Here is a 23,595-nt window from a genome sequence, read left to right on the forward strand (position 1 = left end):
CCTGCATCATTTTATGTTTAATCGTTTTTTGCGCGTTCTTTACTCTTTAGGGATTCTTTATTTCTCTCTATATATGCAAACTCGTATCATCTGCAAAAGGTTTAACGTAGGAAACAAAAGAGGACAAATGATTGAGTCTAATGGGATACCTGCATAATTGATTAAGTGATCCTTAACAACTAAGAAAGCTGGTGGAGAAGACTGTGATGTCAAACGCGATCAAATTCTTGTTCAGACGAACAACATGCCCCAAAAGTTAAGTTTAATTGAATGATATTTCATTCGATCATTTGTATAATTGACTGTGTATTTGGACTCCACACTGTGCTACATTACTCGAGATATGGTCTAACAAGCATTTTATAGACAAACTCTGTAACATTTCTTTGATTTGTTGGAATGTTTCGTTTTTAAAGTTAAGGGTTTCATTGTCAAGCTTTGCCAGTTTTTAAAGTGGTTAAAAGCCTTTGGACTCAATTACACTAATTAAGAACTTAGGCATTTTTGGAGACAGGGACTTAAATGGGTTTCATAAAATCTTGTTGTTTTCATTGCTTCCGAGGGTTCACCCTTTTTCTAGATTTTAATCCAGGCCGGATTTTGTAATATTAATAGAGGAAAAAATAACTGGTTGTCTAATGTGAAATCATTGTTAGATAATGCAGGTTTGTCATATATATGGTATAATCCAAGTATTTATAACCTTAAAAATGTACACTTATTATTTAAGCAAACTCTTATTGATCAATTCATCCAGTCATGGTATCATAATGTAACAACTAGCCCAAGCCTAGGCACATATAGACTTTTTAAGACGTCATTTGATTACTCACTGTATCTTGATAAAATTCCTAAGAAATTTAGGATTGCTTTTACAAAATTAAGATTGTCTTCACACCAACTTAGAATAGAAACTGGACGGTATGGTAATTGTAGAACTGAACGTAGTGAGAGATATTGTCTTATTTGTAACTCACGTGATATAGAGGACGAATTTCATTTTGTTTGTATTTGTAATGCTTATAATGATATACGTAAACACTACTTAAAGAAATATTATTATAATAGACCTAGTGTCCATAAATTCGTTGAACTAATACAGAATACCAACAGCAACATGCAACTTAAATTATGTAAATATATATATGAAGCGTTTGAAATACGTCAGGGTATTGTTAATATGATATCTGAATAAGCTTATTACTGTATATACCTTTATAAACCAAAAATATACTAATTGTCCGTGTTATAATTCAATATTTTCATGAAACATTTGACTGATTTTGACTGTTATTTAGCTGTAAGTCATTAAATGTACAAAATCTCCATTAGTTCAACCTCCTTGTTTTCTCGATTTCATTTTCTTTCTTGTTTTGACTATAAGTATCATATTTTCCGCTAAAAATATAACTGTCTATTAATTTGTGTCATGTTGACAAGTTATATTGTATCATTGTATATATGTGTTGTGTAGCAAGAAACGTCATGTTTACGTTACCAAATAAAATATTTTGAATCTTGAATCTCATGATATTTGTCCACAGCTTCGATGGACTTTGAGTGATAAATTGATAATTAGTATATAATCATAAAGAAAAAAATACGAGTATACTTAACATAACGTTGATAATTTGTCAAGATCTTATCCAGACTAATTCAAAGAAATTAATTAATGTAAAGTTTGTAAATAATCATACATTTTCTTAGAATGCTCAGAATAACTTACAACTACCATTACTGTTACTTAACATTGGTACTTTAATGTTACAATCAAAGATATTAATCATAAATTACTTCCTATGGCAAAAACTATCGAAGGTTATTCATTGAATATGTTTTGATACAAATATACATATACATTTGTATTTTAAAGATATGCAAAAAATATTTTAATTTGAGAATCATAAACTCGTATTGTCTTCCCTACTGAATTATTATCAAATTATTATCATTATTATTAAGGATGTAAGACCAGGAGAGGATTTACTATTCTACGAGTAGTATGGGAGATTGTACATAGTCTGGCTATAATATAAACTATATTATTTTATATAATTATATATAATTATATTATATTATAAAATACCAGCCATTTAATAAATATATATTAACTTAAATTTAGATTTATATTATCATTTTTAGACCTTTGAAACACGCTAAAATCTTGTATATACAATACATGTACATGTATAATTTATATACGTCGCAAAAAATAGTTAAAGATTTTCAAGATTTATTCAATACTGTCATGTTCATTAAGAACATGTGACATAAAATACAAAATTGTGAACATGTAACAACCGGACCACAGAAAAAAATAAACTGGAGAATGAGTGACAATTATATTGTACCAGTAAAATAAAATAAAGTTATATGATGACTCATGAATCTAACCGAAATATAGGCTTCATTAACAAAATTTTCTAGGAGACTAATAATGTGTAATATTATAAATATTATTTGCATGTTGTAATTATTTCTTTACAAAACAAAGCAAGGTTTCTTTTAAATGTGATTTGATTTAATATTTATAAGATTTTCAAATTTCAATGCAGTAGGATATTTATAATAGTATGTTTTTAATTAATTTACGTCTACAGTGCTGTACTGCAGTACTATTAACAAAATGTGAACAATAAAAGAGATATTGAAATTCGTCATACAGTTGGTTTGACTCACATAAAGTATATATACGTAAGTTTCTCCCTATATTTAGGAATCTTACTTTCTCTACAGGCATTTTATGATTCATTCATCTATATTTTAACAAGCTGAAGATTTTAGATTTAGATTTCATTAAATATTGTCATCGTTCATAAGAACATGTGACATACAATACAAAATTGCATGTAACAACCAGAACACAGAAAAATATAGATAAATATACATAAAATATACATAAAACATGAGAATGAGTTACAATTATATTGTACCCATAAAATAAAAAAGATATGACTAGATTCTCAATAATAATCGGAAATTATGCTTCAGTAACAAAATTTCTAGGACACTAAAATACAACATTATACTTATTACTTGCATTTTGTAATTATTTCTTTACAAACTAAAGCAATTCTTTTTTACATGTGACTTGTTTTCAATATTCATAAGATCTTCAAATTTCAATGCATTAGGGTACCTATACGATTTAATAAAGTTACGTCTACTATTAACAAAATGTGAACAATAAAAGAGATAGTGAAATTCGTCATCCAGTTTGTTTGCATCACATAAAGTATACATACGTAAATTTCTCTCAATATTTATGAATCTACCTTTCTCAATTGGTATTTCATGATGCATACATCTAAGTTGTAACAAGGCTGAAGACAGTTGCCAAGGAAGTATGTTAAAATAATCTTCGATTACAAACTCTGATTTATATAAACGCTAGTTTAAACATTTGCTTAAAGACTGGACATCACTGTTCCAACTTTGGATGAATGATCTCTGAGCTTAACAAGACTTTTGAAATTAAACGGAATAGGTACAGATTGACTCAACCAATAATGAAAGTCACGGTAATACAATTCTATATCTAAAATATACTGAGTATGCAGTCTTATATAAAATATTACAAGTTTATCAATTTCACCATTCAAAAACGTACACCAATAGGTAATAATTCTACTTTTTATTTGCAGAGATAGTGTTTCTGAAAAATAAAAATGGTGTTACCCAGGATCGAACCATAGGAGTACTTTGCTTGAGGTTAGGTATAATTTTGTAAAATTTAAGCTGAAACTTATCAAAACACTTTAAAGTTTCTATTTCCCAAACTTCAGAGCCATTACAAAGAATAGGAACAATCATTGTGTTAAACAAATGGGTCTGTAGATCTACAGATAGTAACAATTTTCTAGCTTTTTTTTTATCTTCGCTTGATCAATAAGACGTTTTCTTGTTTTAACAAATTTACTATTTTCCATGAATTGAATTCCTAGATAGGAAAAATCATGTACTAATTCTAAGTTCTCATTATCAAAAGAAAATTGAGGTGCATCTTCCATCTCCAGAAAATATTACAACCTTTGAAAGAAGCAAAATGGTCTTTTCGATAATTATAATTCTTTTGTGTGTTTAAGGCAGTTTCGCGGAAAAAAATAGTGGAGATTTGACAGATACATTATTTTGAATTAGATCTATCAGCCTTATTTTAATTGCAAGGTTGTAAATGTTTTTATATTATAAGAACCACAAATGCACAATCCATTTTGTTTCAGTAATAAAGGGTTTGAATATCTAACATTTCCTATTATTTTGTAAAATAACGTATTTTCGCGATGCTCTCACAGACTATAAACAGAAGTAGCATTTTGATTTGATCCTATTATCAAATTACCAGGTGTTTAATTTGGTAACAAAGGGCACATGTCATGATATATTTAATTAACAACTACATTTAATTTATATAAAATGTTTTATTGTTTTGTAAACTGGAAAAGCGAAAATATTGAATAATTTTAAACCATCTCGTTACTTGCAAAAAAAATATATTTCACTTATCTATAGCCGTAAAAATGTCCAATTCAACAATAATTTTATATAAAGTTTTTTAAAAGTCTATAAAATTTTGTGAAATATATGAAAAACAATAATAATAATTAATAAAATATAGGGGACGAATTAGGGACGAGTTGACCATGGGACGAGTTGTCCACGGGACGAGTTGACCAAAAAGATGAAGAGTTGACCACAGGACGAGTTGACTATGGGACAAGTTGACTCTGAATCGCAATTAATTTAGCAACATTTATGAGACACTTGCCATGTTTGAATATTTTTCACCTTGAATCTGTCTTACCATATTTGACAGTAAAAACATGCATATAACTTTTATAAGATAGTAAGCTAACAGTATACAGCCTGGTCAGGCAGCATAGACATACAGGATGGTCTGACTTTATACTGAGTGACAAAGGTTGATCACTTCCGTTTCTAGCAGGTTAAAGGCTAGAAAGAATATTTATCATGTATAGAGATACTTATTAAGGTGAATTAATTTAAAGATATGGAACATTTAAAAAGAATAAGAAAGGAAAATGATAAGGAATATTTTATTAGCCCAAATGTCAAAAAAAGAAACGAAAAATGAAAAATCAAGTTGCGAATATCCTAAAATTTTGACCCAAATTTGCTGATGAAGTTAACATTACTTTGTAACAGCAGTAATTTTTCCTATATTTTGTATTTACCAGATCAATGCAACTTTTGGTTTGAAAAATGCTATATGGTCTACTGTCAAATTTATTGAACTGGGCAATTGTACACATTTTAGTGACAATTTGTCAGCAAAATTAAAAGCTTAACATTCTTATGATGCTTATGAATTAGTCAACATAAAAAAATGCAATTTAATATGCATGTATAGTTGATAAAAGCATAATTTCATGTTAGGCCACTCTTAAAAAATTATCTGTTTGCTATTGCCGGCCGACCCACCGAAAATGCCCCGACTCAAAAGTTTTTTTCAGCTTAAAAAAATCAGATTTTTTTTTATTTCCGCCAAATCAGCCAGGGCATTCGACCTAAAAAATTCCCTCGAAAACAATAATAAAATCGGAGGAAAATCACACATTTAATATGTAAAGTAACGAGTGATAATTCATGAGGGCATTCTGTGCATTACTATTTAAAGTATTTACATAAATAGCAACCAACCAGGGAAGGATATTTTCCTTACGTCACGCAGTACTGCATGCGCGAGGCAATTAAGTTGAATTAACTAATAATAGAACGTATCAAAACGGGATTAAAAATAATGTTTGTTCAATTAATGAATATTTGTAAAGCATTTATATGGTCACTAGTTTACCATGTGGTAATTTTAATGTGCTTTGGAGTACATGTTCGTTTGTTGATGACTGCTGACACAGATTAAATACTTAGTCCATGCAATGAAACATTTCTGGTAGCAGCGGGGATTCTGTCATAAAATTGACCGAAAAAATAAATTTTTGGAAGCTGTGGTCCTTTCATATGCATTGTTGCTTTGATAGAAGACACAAGTATTGCACAATATCTTCAAGATCGTAAAAATGTAAATAACATATCACAATCAAAATCACAAATATACATACGTCTAATTAAACTCCATGTCAAAATGAACTTCCGATTAATAATATGTCAATAATATTGACACAATAAATATCCAACATTTTTTTTTACTTGAGCAATAATTAAACATGTGTAATCATTCCTTGACAAAAAGAAATGACAGTTTTTTTCTGATATATAAAAATGAGGTGGAAGTCAGTTGAGTGTCGGCACTTCTTTGATGATTCGGCAACAACTACAGGTGTGTAAACATCAAAGATTCACAGATTCTTCAGAAGAGCCGACCAGTCATTTGTCAGAGGTCATTTCGTGTGTAAATTTTGTATTTATTATTTAACAATGGAAACATTATATTCCTTTTATTTATGGATGCTACTTTTTGCGCGAGTGTTTTTGTGTCTTTTAGCGCTATGGAATTTCAACAATCGGCGATAATTTTCGGTAACTAACAATGAAATATTTTAACATTTTTAAAACAGGGGTGCAAATATCCACCATTCAGATATTATAGGAGACAAATCTTGCGTGTGTTATTTTTTACAGACGTGTAATAAATTGAGTAATGATCACCCGATAGAACGATATGTCCTGGTGATCCACTATAATTTTTCCAGTTCGTATGGGAATATTTACGCAGGAGAAGTTTATCACATCGGTAATTTGACCATGCTTGAATTTATGTCCACATAGTCATTTTTTTTATTTCATGTTATGATTACTAGTGAACATGTTTTTTATTGGTTTTGACAGTCTTTTACATGTAAGTTTTGCCGTCGCCGATGATGATAGTGTACATAGTCCAAATTTCCACAATCTGCTACAACGTACTAAGTGTATTAACTTGCGTTCAGTAAAAATCATATATCAAAAAAAAAAAAAAAAAAAAAGCCTACCTACCGACCCACTTCTTATAACTCTGGGTCGGCAATAGCAAACATATATATTATTAAGGATGGCCTTATATAAAAGAAGTTCTTATGTAAAGCCATCTGTTACATGAGTTGCATATCTCTTAACTTTTAAATGACTATTTCATGATCATAAATTGCATCAGTCATTAATTTATAGCATCATCAAATATTATTAGTTATTTATATTTTACAAATTAAATATTACACAATTCTAATATAATTTTTTTTTCTCTCATTCTTCATGTTTAGGTCCAGTTACTGAAGTAGTATACTGAAGCTATGTATCAAAGGAAGTCAAGTGGTTATAGACCTGTCAGGAATGTTCCTTATTCCAGTAATGTTGTAGAGAACTTTTTAGCCCCAGCTGTTCCACAGATGGTGTATCCGATGGTTCCTGTAATACATCAGCCGGCTTTTGGTATGTTCTACACAGACTTGTCAAAATACTCCTAGAGGTTTAATTAAATTACAGGGGGCATTCGTGTCCGATTGGTTAATGTTGTTGACTTCAAACCACTTGCCCTTCACCGCTGTGGGTTCAAATTCCAACAGGGACTTCGGATTCCTTCATGTGAGGAAGTTATCAGGCTAGCTTACGGAACATCCCAGGTTCTATTTAGGTGCCTGTTCATGCCTGAAATAATGCATGGAAGGGCACCTGAGGTCTTCCTTTACCAGTAAAGCTTGAAAGCTGCCATATGACTTATTCTGTGCTGGTGCAACAGAAAAGCCAACAAAAAAATAAATTAATTAAAATATTGTTTGAAACTATTCTTCTGCAAAATATTCAGTGGTTATTTCCTAACTTCTATGATATTACTCCTTAAGGCAACAATACTGTGATGTCTTAACTTCTTATTGACAATTTGTGTAGTTAAATCATATTTACATGACAAATTATGTTTTATAAACTGACCATACATTTTATTGTCTTGTGTGGAATCATGTTTTGTTTTGTTTTTCAGGGTACACTCGGGTACCTCAGTGGGATCAGCAGCCAAGCCGAAATTTTCCTGAGAGAAATATTTATCATAATACAAACAACAATAACAGTAATAGTGCCGCAGTATACAACAGGGGATCTCAAAAGTTTGTTATTGTCTGATAAAGACATGTATAGATTAAATGTTTCAAGTTGATATTTAAATGTATTTTATATTGTAAGTTAATAAAGGTGAAAGATTTGAACATTTTTGCATATCACATATTTTTTCCTTTAGACTTGCATTCAAGGGCAGTTGAAAAGACTTCCCTTACAAGGTCATTATTAAGGTATGTAAAAATAACTTTCACGGCCAAAATGTACAGTCTTTAATTTTAGAAATTATTGGTAAAGTTTTAAGTATTCTTGTGCCTAGTGAAAGATATGGTGGTACTTTAATTTGTGATGGAATTGAAGGGTTATTAGGTCCAAGGGCAGTGAGACTGGTGCTTGAAATAGATTTGAACATTTTTTTAAATACAGCCTTTAAACCTTGACAAAGGTTAAGGTTGATAGAGGAGCATCTATTGCCTATAGTGATATGTCTAGTTCTAGCTAGATTTCAAAATGGTTATAGATTTAATGATTGTAATATATTACAGGAGATCTTACAGCCAGTCAAACTCGGAGGAATATGATGACTATGAATATACTGGGAAAAAAAGGAAATCTGAACCAGTGAAAATACCTGTGTCTGTGAAGGATAAAATGAATGATAAGGTAAATACCATAACTTGCTGTTAAATATTTACAGTCTTAGAGGTAAACGTTAATTAATTAAATCATTAATTTTTGTTCGCTTTGCAACAGATTTTATATTTTATGTTATAAAAATATGGTGCTATTTTCTACAAAAATTTAATTGTGCTTTGATTTTTCCCATAGATAACCGAGGGTATATGGCGTTATTTTGAAGCATATAGACAGACAGATGCTATTTACAAGGCCAAAGTAGATTTACGTGATGCTTTGTATGTCATCTTTAAAGATGTCTTTCCATGTAAGTATTTAATCCTTTTATTCATATTTTGAAAGATCAATTTACTTCCTTGCACAATATGGGCTTAGCTGTCACAAAACTCATACTATCGTAAAAGGCCCTCTATGTCATGTGCCATGTTTTGTCACAAAGTACACACACTATCACATAGCACTTACTCGCACAAAGTTTTTTTATTGCCTGAAAGTGCATTTACTGTTACAAATTGCATTTTTTTCCCGCGGTGTGCCCTTTAAGTATTTTTTTTTCAAAAACTTATCTTTAGCATGCTATGTGAAAGTGTAAAGATATTGCATTGGTGCAACAATATACTGGTATGCAGATATCTGAGTTAAGCATCAGCCAATACAACTATGCATAAGGAATGGTGATTTCAATTCATTCAGCTATACAAAACCTTTATTTATTATTTAATAAATAGAGGATATTGAATGAGTGTAAGTTAAATACTGAATTTATTGCACGAGTTGAATAAAATTATATTATGCGAGCCTTTCCCGCGAAAATTTTATCAATCAACTTGTTTTTTCAACAAGTTTTAGTGTAACCTCATTTTTTGACAATCCTGAATGGCTAAATGATTTAAATTAATTTATGTCAACTATAAAGTTCTTCTAGTATTATTTTGTGTAAAAAAATATGTATACAGTGGTGGCCTATGGTTACGGAGGGTAATCCATTTTAACATTCATTGATGTATGTATATTAACTTTGAAGAAAGGTTGCAATCTTTTTTTTCACTTTTATACCCCAAAAAAATCAAATTGTATTCAAGTTAGATATGTCAACTCATGTAAAAAAACTTTCATGAGGGTACCATTTCTGTCCACTTTCACATAACAAAGTTGCAATCGTTTTTTTTTCACTTTTATACCAAAAATAAATCGAATTTTAGTCTGGTTTAATAGGGCATCATTACCGTGTACGTATATATATATGCAGTATTTACAGTAGTGGAATGAATAGGAAAATCGAGTACAGCTTCACACAGTGTGGTGTGTAAGAGATTCATCTGATCGGCAATTATTTTAGCTAATATCTTCGAAAGGGAATCGACTTTTATAAGATTTAATGTTAAATAATTAACAAAAGAACAATTCATTCACATGTTTGGCTTGGAAACTGAGAATTTTTATGCCCTTTGCGAAATTTTAAGATTTCTGGCGAATGTGAAATCGCCGATGTTCGGGGTCGAAGTTTGGCAAAATATCGATGAAAAGCGTGCGTTTATTTTGGTTTTAGAATAAAATTCTTTTACTCTTCTACTTCTCAGTTCAAAATTTTTCTGAAAAGTTATTGGAGAAAGTCCTTTTTAACAGAATGGGTACATAATGATGATCTAAAAAAAAAAAAAAATCCTCGAAGGTGTAAAAATTCGGGGCCATTTTCATGGGTCGGTCGGAGCACTACAAACAAACAATTTTTTATGGATGGCCTTAATGCATTACAATATGGCTTGGCTGTATAGTATCACAGTATAACACATAGGGTTTTGTCAGTATCGATGCACTCTTAATTGCTAGAACGTGTGTTTATATTTTCAGACAGTGGTCTATATATGGTAGGATCATCTATGAGTGGTTTTGCTACACGAACTAGTGATATGGATCTATGTCTGATGTTGAGTCAACAGCCAGTAAGTTTCATTTTAATATTCATGTCATATTACAACGATTGCTTGTTTGATACCTGGCTACTCCAGCTAAATTATTAACAATTATCTTTCTTCTGTGGCTTAAAAAGCAATGCTTTACACCTTACATATTAAAGAACTAGCTACTGCAGGATCAAGTCCTAGAATCTTGTCCCCACCAGTAGCTAGTTGTTGTATCTATATTACATTTCTTTTTTGATAGCATCTTAGCTGGAATCTCCTAGAAAAGAAACACTGAATAGCATGCATTTAATTAAGTGAAGCTATTATTGTTTTCTTATTCAGACATAAGAAAATTACTATTTTTATAAAAAAAGATATACATGTAATACATATTTTTCCTTAATCATCATGTTGATTAGTTTCAAAATAAAACACATACCTGGGGTTAATTTCCACTGCTTTTACCAGTTCTTAAAGTTAACTCTTAGCCAGCTGGTGGCAATTGAACATACACATACAACAATTGCAGACCAAGATTAGCCGACACATCCATGACACCTGATCATGGTCTGCACTGATAAATGATAATAAATGGTTTTGTCCAGAATTAAAGATAAATAAGTCTATTAAAGTATTTAATGTAGTAAGAGTTGATTATGTTAGTAACCTATCATATTACCATTAGCAAATCTATCACACTTTTCTTCATGTAGATTGATGGAAAAAGGGAGGCAATAGAGATATTGATGGCAATACAGAAATGTCTTCGTAGATGCAGTAAGTTAATTACTATACATTGTAGTGAATGCATACACACTTGTCGAATGCTTTTGACTTGATAGAGCACAAAACTTTTGCACAGTATGAACTTCAAGGCTTTCACTTGAAACTTTTACAGATTTGATAAGGGTGACAGTTGATAGTAACTGATTAAGACCCTTGATTGTAATTTACTTTTATAGAATTTTTTACCTCTTTCTACTTAGTTCGTGACTGTATTTAGGCAAGTCAGTGATACATTGATTAATGTGAAATGCATTTATTTTTATTTTTCCAGGATTTGTTAGAAAATCACAAGTGATCAGAGCAAGAGTTCCCATACTCAAGTTTGAAGATTATGAAAAGTAAGAAATAGCAAACTGGACAGTGTATTACTTTGTCATTGTAACATGATTGTTTCTGTTAAACCAATTAATTTACAATAATTCCTAACACCTTTACAGATAGCACAGTCTAGTGCATTATTACATGAAATATGCACAGCATAAAAAAGGAATGCTTACACGTCATATGACGTCAGATACATGTATGATGTCCATAAACCAAGTGATGTCAGGAAAATTACTTCTATGTCAATGTAGTTCAACATGTTATCAATTCTTTTATTTTATTTGCATCTTAGAATGGAAATAGATATTCATTTTTTATGTATTATATTATAATAATGTATGGCTTTTTGTTCAATTGCTTTGTAATTAATCCCTTCGTGATTATATTCCTACACATTTAAACTCAAACTGTGCATTATTTTGCAACAATGCATGTAGGATTGGTATCTATTAATATACATTTACATACATAGAAAACTTGGAAATATTGGAGAGCAGTTTGGATACTGTGTGTATGTGTAAGTTTTTGTTATGGGTGATAATTTCTTGCATGCATTGTCCTTTACTGACAGAATAATGAATGTAAAGATCTTTGGAGGGCTTCTTCTACCAGTCAGAATGGCAGAAATTATGTTAATATTAATTATGATATCATATCTTGAATGGTAGAAATTCGGCCATCACCAATCTTGAAAAGTTGATCGTCCATGTTCAGTTTAGGGATATTGTGATAAAAATTTTGCAATTGAATGTTGATATGATAAGATTTTTACTCAAAAGTGCATTTGATTTAATAGACAAGTGGTATGGCATGATTTTTACCTGTAAGTACATGTATTTAAACATAAAGATAAAATAAAAAGAACCACAATATATACATGTATAAATAAATAAAAGATGGTCTAATGTTTCTAATGAACTTACTAATTTTCTTATAAACTAACTTTCTTATAAAATTAAATTATGTCTCTGTGAAAGGTTTGCATTATGGTTAAATTTTGGAAAGGATTTTTTTTAGATTCAAAGATACAAGAAATTAATGCATACAAGGAAAGAAATTCACAGATTTATATATAAGAAATTCAGCTGATGTTTAATTTGTTGTTTTGTTTTGTAGTGGTGTAGAGTGTGATTTGAACATAAATAACTCAGTTGGTATACGCAATACACATCTGCTCCGATATTACGCAGCAAGTAAGTGTAACCATTCTACATCTCTAAAGTATTGTTGTAGTTTTCTTGTTGTGGGGATCATGGATTCGGGTACAAGTTGAGGATAGTATACTCCTTGGGTAAATGTAAGCACTTGTGTGAGATGTTGCATATTCCATATGTATTACAGCAGTTTTCAGTGTAATAAAGTCATGTACATGTAAATAATCAGATATTACACTAGTGTAATAACAATTTGTTGTGACAGCATTTGCGTTACATACAAACATAGCATAGTGTTACACAATGAAAAATGACTCTTTACCTGTAAACCGTTATAATCTTGGATATGTGATAAAAAGAATATTATATATTCATGTTGATTTAATGCTGAATTTATTGAACATGCTGACTTAAACAATATTATGCTCTTTACGGATGCTAGCATAATGCAATTTTATTCACACATTCAATAAATTTAGTGTTAAATCTATACTCATTCAATATCCACTATTTATCAATTAATTATTGTAATCATTTCCCAAGTAATAAGTCCAAAATATCAATATCAAATCCATATTGTACTCATCCTCGCCTAGTTTTCATTTTCAAATCTATTTTGAACTCAAAATAACAAAGTTTTTAGTATCTTGTCCATTTTAGATTTGAAAGCTGAGCCCTTATCCAATAGAAATTAGTATTGTACTCAATAATGTATGGTATCCGTTAAATAAGTGCATGATGGCTTATACTTTACTATACTGGCTGTTATTGAAGTCAGTGAAGATAATTTTTACATTAGTTGCTTTCAACAGTGTCACTTTATAAGTTGGACTATGATAAGACAACTGTGACAAGAGAAGTAATTGGTTACTGGTTAGTTATCCAGGAAAGCTGGTGAGGTGGATTGACTGCCAAGTTATGATCAAAAATGTAGTAAACTTGGCGTAAAATTCAGAAAAACAACATGTATTGATGTCTGCGTCAATTTTGTTCAATGTTTTAGTGGATTGGAGAGTACGGCCACTAGTTCTGTTTACCAAGAGATGGGCAAGGTTCCATGACATAAATGATGCTTCAAAGAAAACTATATCTAGCTACTCTCTCTGCTTGATGGTGTTACACTATCTACAATGTAAGTATCACTAAAATTCTTGTATTATACATGTATTGTTGAGTTATGCGATAAGCAGGATAATAAGGGTCTAAACTGTCAGGATAAGGATAGGGTTATAATAAGAATATCATGATGGAGAACTTGTATTTGACTTTTGTGGATTTTTTGAGACCAGATTGTCATAAGACATGGAAATGTCATGTATGTTAAATTCTAGACATAAAGTCCATGAATTACAGATCAAGATACTCTTACAATGAATGTGTTACTGTTTACCTCCTCATATTTAATCTATACATTCAAACCCAATGTACTCCCATAATGTCGAGCAGGATCACACTTGTATAAAATACAGATTTTCTGTTTGTTGTATTTGTGTATGTAATATATGCAGTAATCCCTCATGAAAATATTGTATCTGGTCCTCCAGTCTGTGAAATATATTTCGATCTTGCATACAAAACAAACAAATATCCTCTATATAATTTTTCACAAACTTGTTCATTTGTGTAGTTCTAATAAAGATATTTGTGTAAATCAAAATTCATCCTGTGTAAAATGATATATGGATATTAAGTTGCATATTTTGTTTTCAGATGGTTGCAATCCACCAGTGTTAGAATCCATACAGAAATTGTACCCTGTAAGTATCATGTAATGTAATTCTGATTACAAAATTGAATTTTTTATTGTTTTTATTGGGAAAACACACATTTAACCTTCTATATAAGCATGTAACATACCAATACACAATGATTTTTTAAATTTTTTTTATTTTATTGAACTGGAATGTTAAATACCAGATATTAAGACGATCTTATTTTCTTAAGCTGTTTGTCATAATGTGTTTAAGAGAATACTGTTGAAATTGAACAATTTATAAATCTTAGCTCATACCTAAGAGGATGCAACTGACCTCTACAGAATTTAGTACTTTGTGCTACATAAAAGTTTAGATCTTTCCGCTAAGCTCAATAGTAGGACTAGTATTGTATCTTGTGGTGATCTTACATCAGAAAAAGCTTTAATGTAAATAAATGATTTCACCAGTGACAGGTTGACTTAAAACCAGGCATGCAGATGGAGGTATTTTGCTGTTGTTTTTCAGTAAAAGTTGCTTAAAATACACATGACTTTAATGTTTGTATATTACAGGATTTATTTGACTATGGAGATGATATAAGAAACCTCAAAATGAATGTAAGAATCAAGTTTAAGAGTAAAAACTCTCAAAGTCTCGGTGATCTGTTCCTGGGTATGCTCAAATATTACAGTGTGGAATTCAGGTGAACTATTCTTACTTTTTTCATGAAAAATACATCCCAGTGTTGAATAAATTTCTTTTTATACCCTGAGAAGGTAAGGGGTGGGGTGGGGTTAGGATGGTATATAACACAGTTTTTATAGAAAAATTATATTTTACTAGTTTAAACTTTTTTTATGAAAAATACACAAAACCTATCAAAATTAAAGTAGTTGGGGCTTCTGCATCATGATATTGGCATTATAACATACATAAATTACAGATTAAGAAACTGTTACTGATAATTATCCTAGGTGTGAGTATAATATTGACAGTGGCATTAAGGGGAGCAGTGGCTTAGTCGTTAAGGTGTCTGCCTCTCAACTGATGGATCATGAGTTGGAGCCCTACTTGGTCACAATTATGATTCCTGATATGACACCAGTACTGGTTAGTTCCAGGAAGGGGACTTGAAAGTGATAAATACAAGTTGCAACACCTTGTTTTGCAATCAAGCTTAAATTAATATGTTTAAACTAAGTGGCATCTGTCATACTGCATACAGTCATACCATGTACAAGTTAGATTTATATAGAAGTAATATAAATGCTTTCTTTAGTATTAAATTGTTAACATTTTAGTTTTGATGATGATGTGATAAGTGTGAGACAGGGAACTAAACTACCATTACATTTGGTACAATCATGGACACCACTATCAGAGAAGAACATGTGGAAATGTCTAAAAATCGAAGGTTTGTGCTGCGTTGTCAATAAAAATTTTCTGAGAAGTCCATTTTGAATTTTAAGTGATTATTTGTATCACATACAACATAGTTTTGAGGCATTTTAGGTAGTCATTTTGGCCTACAGTGCCTCTTAATGACAAACCTGTTTGTAGTCTTAGATCTTATGATGGAAACAATAGCATGTGAACTAAAATAATTGATCTCATTTATAACATGCACATTATAAGAGTTAAAGTAGCATACCGCATGATTCATGCTTACGTTCATTAAAAATTTTGAAAACATATTTAAAAGTTAAATATTGTGAAGTGAACAAAGATAGTTATTTACACATTACAAACAGCACTTCCAATCCATATAAATTACCTAAAAGATGTCAGAATATGCAAAAATAGCTGTTACTGCCTGAATCAAGCAGTAGAATTATGGTGATAATTACCGCAAATCAGTCATCAATGTCACAAGTAAATTATTACTTGAATTTAAATCTATTTTACTTTTCTTTGCCAGTCACACACATTTTATTTGCCAGTGTAACTGTTCATATTTGTTTTTTCACTGCAAATATACAGTAAACTTCACTTATAGCGAACACGGTTACAGCGAACTTCCGGTTATAGGGAACAATTTTTTTTGGCCCGAATTTTGCCCTTCTTTATTTAATATAAAAATATATTGTTATAGCGAACATGGTTATAAGGAATTATCGCTTATAAGGAACTCATTTCTTAGTCCCAATTTAGTTAATAGTACAGAAAATTACACTTTTATAACGAACTCCAAAATATTGGCTATACCATCCGTAAATAGATCCCGCATTTTCAACGCACGGATTAAAATTCGGGCGAATGTACCGTTTATCGTTGTATGCACTTCAATACATCTATTCAAATGAATTTGTATAGTTTTCTATTTAGGATATTTTTAGCATGAGCTCTTTTCACCAAGATAAAACGGTTATTTATTTATTTTCTTCAATAGTTTTGCTTGAGTAAAATAATTATAATAATTTATAATCGGTTTTCAACATAATCATGCATGCTTGCAAGCATGATCCATTGCAAACTGCAAAGTACGCTTGATTTAAATGAAAAGAAATCTATATCTTACATTAGTAAAAGTCACCTTTAAATTATAATAGAAGATATTCAATATAAAAGGAAGGAAAAATCGAAATCTTGTTTATTCTTAATCATGGAAAGAAAACGAAAAGAGTTTAGTAACAAAATATTATATTTTATGTGAAATTAATATAGGGAGTAAAACTAAAACTGAAAAAACTGAAAAAGCAATGATTTTCAAATTCCAAAAAGTACGCTCTTGGGTATTGTGTCTAAAATATAAATAAATGACTAATATTTCTATTTCTTAATCAAATGCTCTTCAAAAATGGCGGACAATGGTAAACAATCAGTTCGTTATATGTAAATCTGTTCGCTATAAAAACTCCTGATACAAGGAACTAATTCGCTATATGCTTACAAGGAACTCCGGATATAAGGAACAGGTTTTGAATGTCCCAGTGAGTTCGTTATAAGCGGAGTTTACTGGATTAATTCAATTGAATTTTACTTTTCTTTGCCAGTCACACACATTTTATTTGCCAGTGTAACTGTTCATATTTGTTTGTTTTCACTGCAAATATATTAATTCAATTGAATATTTTTTATTTATTGGAGATGTTAACAGGTTATGCCATCAGAATAGATAGAAATATATATAATGGTGCCATCACAATTGAAATATCCATAAAATTTCTTTTTAGACATCTAAAACTCAACAAATTAGGGCAAGCTAGTTTTAATTACAGAGAACAAGCCATGTTTGTCAGGAATCTAGAATGACTAGTCATCTATCGATCCACCCAGAATAAACTGAAAAATCATTAAAACTAAAAATTGTGCATATCTGTGTAAATGAAAAGCAGCTTCAAATGAAGGTTTTATTTCAATACCGTATGATGGAGAAACAATGTATTATTTTACTCCAATCTTTGTTCATTTTGTATTCTTCATTTTCATGTAGTTATTCTGTGATAAAAAATGATACTGTGTTTACATAATTCTTTTATTTTTTTCACAGAACCTTTTGATAAAAGCAATACAGCTCGGTCATGTTTTGATGATAGGACTTTTGCTAGGGTGATGCATGTATTTGCCAGGAGTTACCGTCAGTTGGCTCGAACCCATGACCTTGAATCAATCCTCTCAACTCCATACTGATACGCCTGGAATTCTTTCTAGAAGCACAGAATTCTTGGCCAAACAACACACTACATGCCACTGGATTGGTTATCCTGCAAATGAAGGGGAAGGAATTATTGATATTCTACCTTTACAAGTGTTAACTGTTTATAGAGGGTTATAAATGAGAGACAATTCTGCTCCATTGCAATGGAAAGATTAGTCAATGAGAAAGCTATGGAAGTTTTAAATGGATTGATTGCATTATATCTTATTGCATTATAATTCCTCAAGGAAAGTAGAACAGTGAAGCTGTGATGATACTGGATTCTACTGTAATCAAATGTTTCCATGATAAACCTTTCTAGACATTTCCAACAGCTAATTGAAAGATGATTTGCAACTTGGATAAACAAGAACAATTCCCTACATATTGATATTGAGGGTGATAAGTTTCATGTGCTCAGAAGGGATGTTATATATTATCATTATCATCTGTTTTACTAACTATATTGTTTTTTTAGCTAACGTGAGCTGGCTGAGTGTGAGCTTTTTGAATTGTTTCTTCCACATTTAGTTCATTAACACTGTTGAGATCACATTTTAACTTCAATTGTCAAAAAAGTTGGTCAGGGTATTTGTTGTAATTGCACGGATGAGTTTGTTCATCTCAGATGAAAAACTTAATCACAGCCAAAAGAAGAAAAATCATGTTAACTCTAGAGGCTACTGTTTCAGTCAAAATATCCTGGAAATAGGTCAGAAAGATTGTTTGGATAATTTTTAGGTCAAATTCGAATATAAGTCTTATGGAATCAAAAACAAGGTCACAGACTAGATATAACACTCTAGAGGCCAAACAGGAAAGTTGTTAAGATTATTTAAGATTGGACATCTGGGGTAAAAAACTAAGTCACACAGTCTAAATACATGTATGGGATAACCTTGTTAACACTCAAGAGGCTACTGTTTTGGTCAAATATCCTGCTAATTGGTCACAAATTGATCTGATGATTTATAGGCCAATTTTGAATATTGGTCACTTGGGGTCAAAAACTAGGTCACACAGCCCAAATTTCGAAAAACCTTGTTATCACTAAAGAGGCTACTGTTTCAGTCTAAATTTCCTGGCAATGGGTGAGAAAGATTGGATGATTTTTAGGTCAAATTCGAATATGGGTCATCTGGGGTCAAAAACTAGGTCACACAGATCAAATATGCAAAAACCTTGCAGATACAAATGTTATGACTTCAGTTTGAAATTAAGACATTCTCTGCTTTTCATTCATAATTCTCTGCTTTTCATTCATAGTTAAATGATATTAATGGTTCCTTGTCAATAATTAAGAGCCTTAATATTCAGGTGAGCCATGTAAAGGCCACTACAGCCCTCTTGTTTATGTGCAATGGTCACTCTGCTTCCAGTTAATTTTGTCAAACCTTTTCTTAATTTGAATTTATGATGTTTTACTATATCAAGAAAATATTTATCTAAATAAAAAGTAAATTACTAAATCTTCTTTGTTGCAAACATCTTCACAAATAACTACAATATGTAAAGCATGAAAATCTGGCTATTCACACTTTGCAAAACGGAACGGATAAAACATTTTGGCACCACACAGTGCACAGTAATTTTTGTGTCTCCTTGAAAAAGGTGACATATAGGGGTTACTTTTGTTGGCAGTGGCGTCCCCATAGGCATGCCCAGAGCATAACTCAAGTCATTATAAGTTGGATTTGACTCCAGACTTGGTATGCATGCTTCTTCCAATGACCCAAAGTGCAGTGCACAAGAATCATTACTCTGCACTTCTTAATTTTTGAGTTATTGCCCTTTGTTCATTGTCATACTTTATTTTTGTCCTGGCCATTTCAACTAAACTTTAAAAGCCATGAACTTGAAACCTCATAGGATGATAGATCTCATTAAGAAGTGCAGTGCACAAGAACCAGTAATCTGCACTTCTTATTTTTACCTCAACAGAGCCATAGGTTCAGGGTGAGCTATTAGTATCAAAGGGGGATGGTCAATCATCATGCGTCAACAATCATTTTCTTCTCTGGACAGATTTACATCAAATTTGGTCTGTAGCTTCCTGTGACAGTCACACCTAAATTTGCTCATATCATTTCAATTGGCCCCTTTTAGGGGTCAAGAGAGCTGAAAATAGAAAACCTTTAGACACCTTCTACAGAACTAATTGATGGATGATCACCAAACTTTGTAGCATTCTTGGGTAGTCTTTTATCAAATTTGCTCATATTAATTTGATTGGCCCCTTTTAGGGGTCTCTAGGGCTAAAAATAGTAAAAACCTTTAGACATCTTCTTCTACAGAACTAATGGATGGATGGTCACCAAACTTTGTCGGAAGCATTCTTGGGTAGTCTTATCAAGTTTGCTCATATTAATTTGATTGGTCCCTTTTAGGGGTCTCTAGGGCTAAAAATAGTAAACACCTTTAGACATCTTCTTCTACAGAACTAATGGATGGATATCACCAAACTTTGTCTGTAGCATTCTTGGGTAGTCCTTTATCAAACTTGCTCAAATAAATTTGATTGGCTGCTTTTAGGAGCCGCTAAAGCTAAAAATATCTTAAAACATCTGCTTCTACAGAACTAATTGATGGATGATCACCAAATTTTGTCTGTAGCATTCTTAGGTAGTCTTTTATCAAGTTTGCTCATATTAATTTGATTTGCCCCTTTTAGGGGTCTCTTGATTGAGCTAAAATTTGAATTGAATTTTCATAGCAAACTATAAATTTTCATAGCAACCAATGACTTCAATAGAACAAGCAACGAGTGAATCTACCTTTGAATTTATTAGCCTTTGTCTTTGCTCTTTAATTATTAAATGTCAATACAGTTTTTGAACATACATCAATACCCAATTACACAAATGATAGTCATCAAAATAAGAAGAAACTGGAGAAGTACAACACATTAACACCATAGCTGGTTTAGTTTATTTATTTTCTATCGGTTTCAGTTCTACAGAACCTTCATTAAGATCTATAATAATTGTCATGAAAAGTTTTGTCTATCAAGTAAATAAATTGATTTTACTATTGTTCGTCTTCTGTATCTGAAATATTGCTTAAAGGCCCAACTGGACTATAAAAGCCAGCAGATGGCGCTAGGGCAGGTTTCTTATTAATTTTATGCATGCTTCACTTCAGGGACCCTTTTTCAAAGATTTAAGATTAATTACCACATGCATTAAAACAACACTTGGCATGTATGTAGGCATAGATATTCTTGAGAAAGATTGACCAAAATTATTCAAAATAAAACTTTGTTAAGGGCGTTTCTGGAAAAAAATACTTGCTTTGAAATTTGAATTTCCCTGGGAGGAGCCATGTGATCATTACAGGTCATGAACCTTCAGTAGTAAACAGAAGCACGTGGCAGTGTTTATTTCAGTGAGAAATTTGCAGCAGACAATATATATTTCAGGCAGACGACACATTGGAATGCTGAATACATGATAAGAAAAAACAATAACTTTTACTGACCTTGCTTTATCAAAGAGTATTTATATACAACAAATTTACAAAAATCCATTAATCAATGATTTTTTTTAATTCTAAAGTACTGATTTTACTTGTATTTAAATGGTTTAAACTTCATGAAAACAGTGAAAGTAACTTCCAGGTATATTTCATTTACACTATATTTTGTTGTAAATATCTTTTAGTCAAAATTTACATTTCACAAATGTTAATCAAACTAAATGTTGCATAATTATTATGTATAATTTTTTTTATACATTAACAGTTTAAAAATATTTTAAATTCCTGTCAAGAACATTTTTAGCAAGTTGTTCTTAAAAGAAATGTCCCATGTAAGGCACATCCTTTGGATTTGGATATAATTGTCCGACTTGATGAAGAACACAGTCAGGCATGACTTCTCTTACAGTCAGTTCAACATGTGCTGCAAGCATAAGTCTCTCCTTTCTTTCTAAATATACACTATTGCTCCAAAGTCCACTTCTGTCGAGCATAGTCCAGTATTTCCTACAAAGTTTTTTTCGTATCAAGTTATTTCCTGGTCTTGCTGAGCGACCATCTCCTAACCAGGCCTGAGGACTTGCAGACACACAGGGGGAATTAAGACAGTGGAAACAAACATTTTTATTAGCCAGTTCAGATGATCCATTTTGTTCATGTGTTGACAAGTTTGCATTCTCTTCAGGAATTCCCTTTTTCGCAAACATCTTAGTTTACTCACTTAGTCTCAGTGGATATTTGTGTTCTGCTCAAATTAAATTTTGATACTGGGTACTTGTTGCTTCAGTATCATCATCACTTGATATTTCAATATCATTCTCTCTTCAGGTTAACACTGCATGCTATTTTTAGCTCAAGGTTTATAACAGACAGTTTTACATCACTGATTAGTCACACCCACAAATACTCGCTGTCGCGGCAGCCAATCAGTTATAGTGACAGCTCCAGATGAGTAAAATAAACATTTAATGAAAAATATATCCATAGTTTAAAAAGTGAATAAATAAATATATTTGTTTGTTTTTTTGGTTGGGTCATACCAACACAGTACAGCTTAGCTTTATTGGTGGATTTCTATGCATTATTTCAGGCATGAACAGTCACCCGAGTAAAACCACCGGCATTCCGTAAGCTAGCTGGATATCTTCCATACATCAAAGAATCCAAAGTCGCTGTTAAGATTTCAACCCACAGTGGTGAGGGGCAAGTGGTTTGAAGTAAAAGACTTTAACCACTTGGCTACAAATGCCCCTGAATACGTAATTACAATCCTGAGAAAACTAGATATGTATTGTGCAAAATATGGCAGACTACATTTTTATATACCTGTTTAAAAGCAGAAAATAACAAGATATGTTTGTAAAACATGTATGCCCCCTACCTGCAGCCAATTAGTCATGTGATAAGGTTATTATGCATGACTTCTGACCCAGTGATCAAACAATTAATAAGGGTTATCAAGTATCTACTGGTCATGACCTTAACCTTTGACCCCTTGACCCAAAACTCAATAGGGGTCATCTGCTGGTCACGACCAATCATCATACAAAGTTTGAAGTTCCTAGGCCTAAGCGTTTTTAGTTAATTGATCGGAAACCGTTTTACCTACAAGGTCAATGTGACCTTGACCTTTGACCCCTTGACCCAAAATCAATAGGTCATCTGCTGGTCATGACCAATCACCATACCAAGTTTGAAGTTCCTAGGCCTAAGGGTTCTTTAGTTATTGATCGGAAACCGTTTTAACATACAAGGTCAATGTGACCTTGACCTTTGACCCCAAAATCAATAGGGGTCATCTGCTGGTCATGACCAATCACCATGCCAAGTTTGAAGTTCCTAGGCCGAAGCGTTCTTTAGTTATTGATCAGAAACCGTTTTTACTTACAATGTCAATGTGACCTTGACTTTTGACCCCTTGATCCCAAAATCAATAGGGGTAATCTGCTGGTCATGATAAATCACCATACCAAGTT

The 23,595-nt window shown here is 31.6% G+C and overlaps 1 protein-coding gene across 3 annotated transcripts; it reads left to right on the forward strand.

Annotated features, from left to right (window-relative positions):
* Positions 1-3,686: 3,686 nt before the first annotated feature.
* Positions 3,687-19,614, forward strand: LOC132736519 (poly(A) RNA polymerase GLD2-A-like). 3 transcript variants are annotated; one of them, XM_060723662.1, is made up of 14 exons: positions 3,687-3,711; positions 7,218-7,386; positions 7,934-8,057; positions 8,553-8,670; positions 8,836-8,950; positions 10,495-10,586; positions 11,261-11,324; positions 11,605-11,671; positions 12,774-12,850; positions 13,815-13,943; positions 14,522-14,568; positions 15,081-15,211; positions 15,810-15,922; positions 17,999-19,614. In XM_060723662.1, the coding sequence occupies exons 2-14, from the start codon at positions 7,248-7,250 to the stop codon at positions 18,136-18,138; spliced, it is 1,356 nt and encodes a 451-aa protein (XP_060579645.1). In that variant the 5' UTR covers positions 3,687-3,711; positions 7,218-7,247; the 3' UTR covers positions 18,139-19,614. The 3 variants fall into 3 exon arrangements, with proteins under 3 accessions (XP_060579645.1, XP_060579643.1, XP_060579644.1); XM_060723660.1 differs by lacking the exon at positions 3,687-3,711 and adding an exon at positions 4,056-4,167; XM_060723661.1 differs by lacking the exon at positions 3,687-3,711 and adding an exon at positions 4,972-4,993.
* Positions 19,615-23,595: the final 3,981 nt, after the last annotated feature.

This window comes from Ruditapes philippinarum, unplaced genomic scaffold (genome assembly GCF_026571515.1).
Source record: "Ruditapes philippinarum isolate M1 unplaced genomic scaffold, ASM2657151v2 ctg625_1_1_1_1, whole genome shotgun sequence".
Lineage (NCBI taxonomy): Eukaryota > Metazoa > Mollusca > Bivalvia > Venerida > Veneridae > Ruditapes > Ruditapes philippinarum.

Excerpts from the sequence above, each read along its gene's own strand:
- LOC132736519 (XM_060723662.1), top strand. The coding sequence starts at position 7,248 with ATGTATCAAAGGAAGTCAAGTGGTTATAGACCTGTCAGGAATGTTCCT. Across the intron at positions 7,387-7,933 it reads AATACATCAGCCGGCTTTTG|GGTACACTCGGGTACCTCAG; the intron begins GTATGTTCTACA and ends TTTGTTTTTCAG. Across the intron at positions 14,569-15,080 it reads CCATACAGAAATTGTACCCT|GATTTATTTGACTATGGAGA; the intron begins GTAAGTATCATG and ends TGTATATTACAG.